Source organism: Haplochromis burtoni, unplaced genomic scaffold, assembly GCF_018398535.1.
Source record: "Haplochromis burtoni strain Fernald_Lab_line unplaced genomic scaffold, NCSU_Asbu1 Contig_907, whole genome shotgun sequence".
In the NCBI taxonomy this organism is placed as follows: Eukaryota; Metazoa; Chordata; class Actinopteri; order Cichliformes; family Cichlidae; genus Haplochromis; species Haplochromis burtoni.
In genome coordinates, this window is record NW_024583268.1 from 82,925 (window position 1) to 93,366 (window position 10,442).

Here is a 10,442-nt window from a genome sequence, read left to right on the forward strand (position 1 = left end):
TGTGTGTGTGTGTGTGTGTGTGTGTGTGTGTGTGTGTGTGTGTGTGTGTGTGTGGCGCTCAGCAGAGTGGGTTTGGTAGGACACGGGGTGTGGTGTAGAAGGCTAACAGATACTTGGCACATGGAAACACACTGACAACAATGACACACGTGCTCGTGCCATGCGCACACAGGGGCCCAGCCACACAAATACAGTAAGCAAAGGCAAGCACACACCACTGAGTTCTGCTCTTAAAGGCACACTGTACCACTGCTAAACACATATCAGGCCTCTCATCTGCATCCTAGTGCTCGGCAGTTTAATTGCTCTGCAAATTAACGGTTCTAAATGTACACCCCCACGTGTGTTCAGTTCACTTGTGTATATTTTCTCGCTGGGAGCTGGTGATCTAAGGTGAGAGAAACAAAATCATGTGGCTGGAAGCAAAACACGTGTGTCCCTCTCATTTATGTGGTTTTTTTTAGTCGCACAATCACATTGGTGAATAATGACCTTGTCTCTACGCGGGGCAGAGATCACCACTGAGGGGTTTTTTTTCTCTCTCTGTTAAACTGCAAGTATGTACTTTTTTCAGTACAGAAGAATTCAGTGGATGTATTTTTGTAATGTGTCAGCTGAATTAGCCAGTACACATAATGAGAGTTTGTATTCAGTAATAGTGAAGTTAGGTAGTCTAGGTCAAGGTCAAGTTTATTCAGATAGCGCATTTCCAAACAGTCCATGCTGCTTGCAGTGCTTAACAATGTAAAATGCCACTAAAATAAATAAAATGCACTGCACTGATGCAGTAAAATATAGAGAAAAAAACAAATAAATAAATAAAATAAGTCAATTAAAACAACTAAAACAACAACAACAATAACTAAGACTGTTAAAACCAAAATGTTTAGGTCAACATGTTCTGTGGTAGTGTTTAAGTTACTAAGGTGCTTCACAATCTGATTTATAAATAGTATCAATCTAAAGTTACTCAGTGATCGCACATTGGAGGGGTTAAATTCTACACACAAATCCAGGAAAGTAACCTAAAAAATACATACATGACATGACTGTGGAAACGTAATTAAAAACACAGGTGACTAACTACATAAACTACAGTACAAAACAAACATGGATATAGCATTTCTAATTTCAGGTAAAGGTTTAAGAAAATCTTTAATTTTAGTTGCCTGAAAAATGTCTCGCTCAAACACCTACAGGGACAAAAAAATGAGGAATGGTAAGCGAGAGACAAACTTCCATTCAATTTCAGACTTGGGAACCAAAGACAAAGAAATACAGTTTGAGGGAATTGAGAAAGCTGAAGAGGAAGTTGGAGAGACTGATGGGAGTTCATCCAACGGAAGGATGTTCCTCAGGGTCTTCATATCCTTCTTCTGTTTCCTATTAAATTACTAACTTGAAACCGTGTGCTTCCTGACCCAGCTCTATAATCTGACATATGGGACAGCTGTTTGTTTGAATGTGCATTTTTCTCTGTCTTCATTTTTTGTTTCTCACATTCACTAATGCTGTTTTTTTTTGGGGTTTTTTTGCTTTTACCTGTGTTGCAGATAAACCTGCGGCTGATTTTGGTCAGTGGAAAGACGAAAGAATTCCTCTTCTCTCCCAACGACTCTGCAGCAGATATCGCCAAACACGTTTATGACAACTGGCCAATGGGTGAGTATCTCAGTTATGTATTGCTATTCACATCAGATACATGTGCATCGATATGCAGAGGTATGAGTCTGCTATAAATGTATGTGCAATATAAATATGAAAGCAATAACAAGTTCCTACGTTATGAATAAAATCATTGTGGTCTAAGGCAGTCGCTTACAGTACGGTGAAAAGGTTTTCACTGTACTAAGCACACCCCAAGATTCAGTAGCTTGTAGAGCCACGTTTAGCAGCAATAACACAAATGATTTTTCTGCTTGACTGTAGTCCCATTCTTCTTTACAGCATTGCTTCAGTACGTTGAGCTTTAAAGGTATTCGTGCACATCTCTCTTTAAGGTTGTCAACATTTTAATTAGTTTGAGGTCTGGACTTTGACTAGGCCATTGCAGCACCTCGATTATTTCCTTTTTCAGCCATTCTGTTACAGATTGGCTGCTGTGCTTGGAATCATTGTCCTGTTGCGTGGCCCAATTTCAGCTAAGGTGCAGCTTTCAGACAGATCTAACATTTGACTCTAGAATACTTTTGTATAGAGACGAGTGCATGGTTGACTCAGTGACTCAATGACCTGATACCTGGGTTCTGTGGCTACAGAATAAGCCTACCTCTTAAGCCCTCCACCACTGTGCTTGATAGAGGGTATGGGGTATTTGTGCTGATATAGTGTTTTTGGTTTTCACCAAACACGGAGCATTCTATTGTAGACAAACATCTCCACTCATTTAGAGGCAGCTTTGCAAAGCTAGTCTGTGCTGCCCTGTTCTTTTTAGTGAGAAGAGGCTTTTTCCCGTTTACCCTTTCAAACAAAACCATACTTGTTCGGCCTTTTTAAACTGTACTATTGTGAACTTTGACATTTAAAATGCTATCTGAGGCCTGTAGAGTATGAGATTTAGCTCTCGGGTTCTGTACAGTTTTTTTTTTTTTTGCATGGTCTGACGTTGGGGTGAACCTTCTGGGACATCTCCTCCTGGGAAGATTGTGGCTTTGTGTTAATACAGACCTCACCAACAAACTGCCAAGACTTTTGTTTTTATGGACGTGGCAATGCACTCATGATCCGTACAGCAGTACAAGGGTACTCCTGGAAGCAGTCAGGGCACACTTGTTTTTTCTCTCTTTCCTCTTTAAGATATAGCTTTTCATATATTTGATTAATTCTTACAGACATCTACAAACTTATTTTTACAGTAACCACACTTTCAAAGCTGATTGACTTTTTTTAAAAGTGAAAAAGCAGGTTAAATATATATTCTTATAATAGTAATCTGTAGCAAAAGAAAAATATCATTGTTTACCTCTCCAGCCTGCAGTTGTACTTTTTCAGTTCACTTTTTTCAGTATTGGAAGTTTTTTTTTCATGTTTGACATTTAAAAACTAAAAAATAACACGTGGAAAATGTACCTGCTCGACACCAAACAGTCAGCAACGAGCTAGCGAAGACGGTGGATGATTGTGGAGCTGCTCTAGCTTGTAATGTGCAAACAAGATTAACGGAGAGTTCAAGGTTTAGGTTAACAGCAAAATTAGCATTAGAGTTGACTTTCTTTCTTACCTCGCACCACAAAGGTGCTTATAACACGGTTGTATTATTTATTTGATTTACATGAGAAAGATCTGGGTTTTCACATCTGCTTTACACATGTCAGATTTTAGCATCAGCTTTGGTTTTACTTACAGTTCTATATTCTTTAACATTTTTGCATTTAATATGTGGTGTTTAATAAATATTATCATTATGCAGGCACAGCTACCAAATCTCTGTCAAAACTCTAATTAAACAATTTAACTGTAAACAAATATTTGTTAATTTGCTTAGAAACTACTTGATCAGACTTATTGCTGTCAGACCAACTGCTAATTGCTTACATGCAGGTCTATATAGCAGTGTGGGGAATGTGCATATCTTTGGTGTAGGGTAATTAGAATGAACTCCTTTCAGCCTGATTATCATTGCATACAGGAATGTGGGATCATAGTGCAGCCGCTTCCTTTCTGTAATACACCCACTTGCCTCGCTGCTGCTGTGCACCAGGGTTAGAATTCATTTGATACTGCCCACCTTACGTCACCTTCAAAACTCTAGCTTTTTCCCACGGTGCCGCTAATGTACTCCAGTTTAAGAGAACTCCACGATGCATGAAAAACTATAAATTACACAGTTGGACTCGAATTCTCCTCGACAACAGAAGTTTTCCGTTCATTCCCGTCAGTGTTGGGAGCACCCTGTGTTCCTCCCAGACAACCCATCTGAACCCTGAGAGACCCAGAGCAGGCTCTCAGTCAGCAACAACACCCTGCGCTTAGCTAGAGACAAACATCTGGTGGCCAGACTCTGTTGCTGCGCAACTCCGCACTCTCGTTTCTCTCTCATTTAATGCGTTCACTTTTGTCCTTAGCTCTTCCCGAGCCACACCTCGTCTTCTTCTTTTGCCTCGGCTCTTTCTCACGTTCTGTAGGGCATCCCGCAAAGCCCAAATATTATACATTCTGCCTTTAAGGATTTAAAATAAAGGCCCTAAATGTCTTAAAATATCTTCAGTGTGGTTGTCTGTGGTTCTTCTTTTTTTTTTTTCTTTACCAGGCAGCAACTGATTTCTTTTCACTACACTGTGTTCAGCATTTTCATCACGCCGACACGACAGCTTTTTATACACAGCTTTAGGATTCTTGTATATTGTGGCTTTTGAAGTGCATTAAATTGTACTTGTGAAATGTCAAATTAATACTTCATGGAAAACGAGTAAAATAAGAGGTAAAAATGAACCAGCAGGGCTCCTTTCTCTTTAACTGTCTCCTCCTTTCTCTCTGCTTTCCTACAGACTGGGAGGAAGAGCAGGTCAGCAGTCCTAACATCCTGAGGCTCATCTACCAGGGACGTTTTCTACACGGCAACGTAACACTAGGAGGTGAGAAAACACTGAAGCTACACCACCCAGAGAAAATGGCTCATTCGCTCATAGACATGCACACAAAATCACAGCCGTGCGCTGCTGGAAAGTTCTTTGCTGTTCTCATCCTTTTCCTGAGTCACAGAACAGAGGTACCTCAGTGCTCTGGACAAGCTTGCTTTGACAGGGAAAGAGGGAGGAGAGAGGAAATAGAGGAAAAAGAGGGGAAAGAGGCTGGTCAGGAAAGAGGGAAGACTGGCGTTTAAAGGAGACCTCAAGTGGTACAAAGGAGAGAGAGAAAGGAAGCGAGAGTGAAAGGCAGAAAAGGACGTCTTCTGTTGTGGAAGGCCAGTTCACTCTCTCTGGCTTTTAGGCTTTTTTATCTGCCTAACCCAATTTAGACTTGACTGGTGCTTTGTGGTTAACGGTGTTACAGCGCACCCTAACCCTTTTGCAGTCTTCTATCTGCCATCCATCTGATAATTCCCTTATCTTTTAGCATGTTTGCACATTAACACAGAATCCTTGTTGAGTACAGACACACACATTTTAAAGCACACACACAAGTTGCCAACTATTACATGTTAACAGCAGTGTGTAGTTTTAAAAGTTATAACTATATATGAACTTATGCGAAGCGGTGAGAGATCCTGCAAATTTTCCTTCTTATTTTGTGTATTCACGACATTTCTGGGCTCCAGCCTTTAGGCAGTGGTTGTTTAACCCCATGCCAATTACAGCTGCGTGTGTAGTCTGAGGACTTTGTAAAAACCTATTGAAATAGCCTGTGCCCAGCTCCAACAACGAGGTAGCAAAACTCTTATTTAAACAGAAGCAGGGTTGCACTGAACAACCTGTTATGTTATGCACCTATGGCAGTCTGTTGTGAGCGCTACCTTTTCAACTTGCTACTGCTGACGAGCACTTCTGACACACCCACCAAAGGCGAGGGCATACCACAGCGTCTCATGGAAACATTTAGATGAACCTGGAGGCACCATTTCAGACTGAATGTGCTCCTTTTCCATCTCTCTCCTCTGGTGTCTGTGTCATGGATTTTAAAAAGAGCAGCAGGTCTGTGTGTTTGTGTGGCCAAGGGTGAGGCTGTGCTACACACACACGCATGCAGGGCCGAGTGGCGTCAGTGGACAGGATGAAGCGTGCATTTATGCTGCATTCATACAAAATCCGGTGGTGCCTCACCTTCCTGCAGGGTTGTTCCGAGGCGTGTGGGTGGGTTGTTTTTTTTCTTTTTTAGGTTCATTTGAGTGCTGTGAGACAATAATAAAATAATATTTTACAATCTTATTGGCTGCTTTTTCCTTGCTGATGTTGCTGATTTACTTTGAAGCGCACTTATCGACCTCTGATTTTACTCCTTTTGGCTTCTTGACCCAGGCTGCAGGCGCCAAGTTGGATTATATTATCTCTTTAAGGGGTATCCAGCAGCTCATCTATTGGTTTTGGTCTATTCGGTATTACAAAGTTGTTGTTTTTTTATTGATATTTCACCTGCCTTCCTTATAGCCATTGCTTTCCCTTATTTTTCATACTAACATGAATGCCTACCAATAAAGCTCAACTGATATGTTGGCAGGGCAGATATATTGGCTTATAGTAGCTAATATATCAGTATTGGTAAATTAAAATTTAAAAACTAAAGAAGAAATGGGGAAAAACACCCTTCAAACATGTCACATAGCATGTCTACCAGAGGGTGCTCTGCAACCTCCACATTTGTGTTTTCTCACTTTTGTCTGCTAACTAATCCCGTTGAACTTGAATCCACTGTATACATGTGCATGTACATAGTACACTCTACACGTGTGTCAGATATTTTGTGCATTTCTTTTTTTAATTAATCCTTTTTAGTGTTAAGTATCGTTTAATTTGCACCTTTATTACTATGTTGCAATATTATCTGCAAATAACAATAAAACTTGGAACCGAGTTGTCTTAATCAAGAGCAAGAAACTAGCCGCTCCTTCAGCCGCGTGAGAACAGTGTTTTAAATGATTCAGTTACATGTGGATTCAGATTGCCAACAGTTTCCTCATGTTCAAGTGATTATTATTCTGCAATCCCACTTTAATCGCATAATTTGACAATTTAATTTTCTCTATGTGTAGCTCAACATTATCCAATCTATAATTTACACTCAGTTTCAGAAAGCTGTTAAAAAGTCATGTTATACTTCTGCTGAGTGACACTGTGCAGGCAAATATAATGTAGCTCACTGAATAACCTTTTCATCCTCTCCCTCCTTCTCTCCCTCTCTCAGCTCTCAAACTGCCCTTGGGGAAGACCACAGTGATGCATTTAGTTGCCAGAGAGACTTTGCCTGAGCCAAATTCCCAAGGTAACCAGCTCCCCGTCTCCCCTTTTTCCTTTCAGGAGGCTTTTCACATGCTGAACAACGTTAAATGTTCCGCTCCCAGCTATTATTTATTTCTGCACATGGCTTCTGTTTTAGGAGCAGCCACTAGTGCAAATAATTGGCTCCTTGAAGTGTATCCCCACGATACAACACACTGTGTAGAATACAGCTAATATAAATCATGCCAGAAGAATTGCTTCATTTTTTTATGACTATGACAAGCGAATAGAGTTCAAATGGACATCAAGTTCTCATACTGGGTATCTGTGAGCCCATGTGAGGAAGAATGAATCTGAATGAACTTTTGTTATGTGGAGAAACAGTTACAAAGTTAGATTTGAAGTACTCTTTATGTGAATTGTACAAAAGACCTGAGTCGCCCCTCTTTTTAAATTTCTGGTCTTGTATGTTTTTTATAGTGCTCTTGAGCAGCAGTTCTCTAGGCTTTTTAAAGTTTGGTTGCTTTTTCAGTCCAGTCCTTGTACCTGACCATTTTCAGAGAAATGTTTTTTATGTTTATCAAGCCACCTCACACTGACCTGTGAATCATTTAAGCATAAAAAATGGAATCTAACTTAAAGAATGAGCCAGCGTTTCTTTAGTTGAATCTATGAAAAATCTCAAAGACAACACAGTCTGAGAGACATAAAATAGCATGTTTGCACCAACAAGTTGATTCCCAAAGAGCTGTTAGGCAGATGTTTTTAAGGAAGTGAAACAGGGAGAAAAGGCTGAGATATGCCAAACTGCACAAGATCTTGACTGAAAACCAATGGCAATGGAGTGATGAATACAAATGTGACATTTTGTAGTTTAAATTGGTATTAATATGTACGTTGGAGGTCAGGAGAGAGGTACAACAGTGACTATCTCCAAGCATCTGTAGAATTAGATGACTGTGGAGGCTGTGTCATGGTTTGGGGCTATATTTCAGACAGTGGTGTTGGAGATCTTAGAAAAGTGGCATCAGATTTTGATCCACTATGAAGTACCAACTGGAAAGCATCTGACTTACTACATTTAATACATTTTCAGCATGGCAATGATCCCAAACACACTGCCAAAGCAGGGAAAGCATTAAAACACAAAGTCAGGAGCACTATCACTCATGAATTGGCCTCCACAACCTTATTAAAGCTGTGTTGGATCATCCTGCCTAAGAAAGTTAAGCCTGTGGTCATACCAAATCTCGATTTTCAAGGTTTTTATGCTGCATTTCCACATTTCAGTAAATTGCAGCACCGATTTCCCATTTTAACAAAATGTAAAGAAATGAGAGATGGGTTAAGACTTTTACACAACACTGTAAGTGTAGATTTCAAGAGTCTACATTTAAAAAAAAAATGAGGCAATGTTGCTTCAGGTACCACTAGGAAATGTAACAAACTCAAAGAGTTTGAGCAACAGATCCAGTCTCATGAAATCCCAAAATGCTGCTCAGCTGTAGGAGATGGAGATTTAGACCTTCTTTAGAACACTTATGAGCTACATATGTTATATGTTTGTAGTATATCAAAAGTATTTCCATGCAGTGTTGCAGTATCTGAACTTGGCCTACCAGTATGTTTCTAAATCTGTCCTTTTGAGGTGATGTCTGACTATTGAGCTGAGTAACTCTGTGACAGTGCTGTGTGGGTGTTTGCTTAATCATGACGTTTGTGTGCTGTGTGTCCAGGTCAGAGGAACAGAGAGAAGACCGGGGAGAGTAACTGCTGTGTCATTCTGTAAATACACACCTCCACCGCCACCCCCTTTCATCCTTTGCATCCGTTCTCGCCCTCCATGTCCTGGACCTAATGAGCTTGTACCTTGTCCTGTAGCCTGTCTACACTGCGAATACTCATAGAGACATTTAACGAAACAAACAAACTCGCACTTTCTCTGTTTTTCCCCTTCTCCCTCATACACATGCATAGAAGGACAGCAGGCTCAGGCTGATCCAGGACAGACTTGGAGAGCAGTAAATTGATTAAAGATAGAGTTGATTCCTTTGTTGTACTTGATTTGCTGTCATAACTGAAAATGAGAAGGAACTGGATTTGCATGTTTTTTTTCTTTCTTTCTTAATGAAATCCTTTTGAAGCCTTCTGCCATACACATGCATGCACACACACATTTGCAGTAAACACACACACACACCTTGTCGAGCCATCCTCAGGCGGTCTCTTACAAGTCACCTTTCTAACTGGCTCTTTACTCTGGCCGGTTGTCATTGTAATGCAGTGCCCAAATTTGTGCGTGTGGCCTTGTTTTCTCATACAGACCGCTGAGAATTTTAACCACTAACAGCTCATCAGCATACCAACAAACGCGCACGCTCCGACTTCATGTCCTCACATCGAGCCGCGCGTGCTTGCGTGATACCCCTTAGTGCGGCAGACAAAGTGCAGACGTGCCTGATCAGAGAACTCAAAACATGACACCCACACACACACACATAATAACACACACGTGTGTGCCCTCTTTACTGCCCTCCTCTGCATGTGCCCTTAAAGGTCGCAAGAGAGAAACGATTCCCTTTTTTTATGTCGAGAGCGACACATCCCACTCCTTTGAGTCCGCTGTATTTTAGCCAAACGAAGCCTAACAAGCAAACAAATAGAAAACAACCATTTTTTTAAGGTCTTGTTTTTCGATATTTGTTTGTTCATGATTTTTTTTTTTTGGTGACTGTGTTTTGACAGTCCACTCATATTATCGACCGACTAGTGTTGTGATTAATGAAACATCATGCCAATTTTCTTTCCGTGACACGCCGTCGCTGTCTCACTGTGCCCCCCCTCCCTTTATTTTTATAGCAGTATTGTGAAGGATCTCTCAGACAGTTGCTTTGTAAGCACGGACATTAACTCAGAAGGAAAAGGGTCCTTATTTGTCTTAATTTGCCTCTTAAATCTGCATTAATAAGTCCAGTTTGCACAACTAAAGCACGTGCTCCTTCATTAGATTAAAACAAATGTATAAAAAGCTTTGTTTTATTTTATATTTTTCCAGTGGAAGTAATGTTCCAAACTAAGGTAACATGTGTAGAATATATTTAATATGAATCTTATATAGAAAATGACGACTTTAGATCTTGGTGATATACATTATATTGGTGTTTAGTCTATGATTGTGTATATGGTTAGCTTCTAGCCAGTTCACAGTCACTCTCTGACAATGTCTTGTGCTTAACAGCAGCAAATCCTCCCTAATCATTTATGGACTGATGGATTTTTGTTTTCTTTCTTTTGTTCTTTCTCTTTTATTATTCATTTCTTTTTCATTTGTTTATAAAGTAATATAATCCTGTTTCTTTGTGGGGTTTTGTTGTTTTTGCTTTAAAGAATCGCTTTGTAACAGCACTAGGTCTTAAAAAAATATTGTTTATATTGATCAGGGTTCAAATCTGTACAGAGATACACGTTTTCAAACCAATTGTAAATAGCACTAATGCTCTCCCCTCCCCCCCTGCAAACTTCAAAATGGAATACATCTGTAAACTAAATAAAAGTTATTGAAGTGCGCTA

General features: G+C 40.1%; 1 protein-coding gene across 1 annotated transcript in view; it reads left to right on the forward strand.

The window, feature by feature from the left end:
- The window catches only part of ubl3a (ubiquitin-like 3a), a 35,564-nt gene extending 25,122 nt beyond the window's left edge, over nt 1-10,442 (forward strand). Inside the window, exons 2-5 of the mRNA XM_005951285.3 lie at nt 1,554-1,662; nt 4,488-4,574; nt 6,838-6,915; nt 8,609-10,442. Coding sequence (XP_005951347.1) covers nt 1,554-1,662; nt 4,488-4,574; nt 6,838-6,915; nt 8,609-8,661 — 327 coding nt within the window. The 3' untranslated portion in view covers nt 8,662-10,442. The remainder of the gene's footprint in view (nt 1-1,553; nt 1,663-4,487; nt 4,575-6,837; nt 6,916-8,608) is intronic.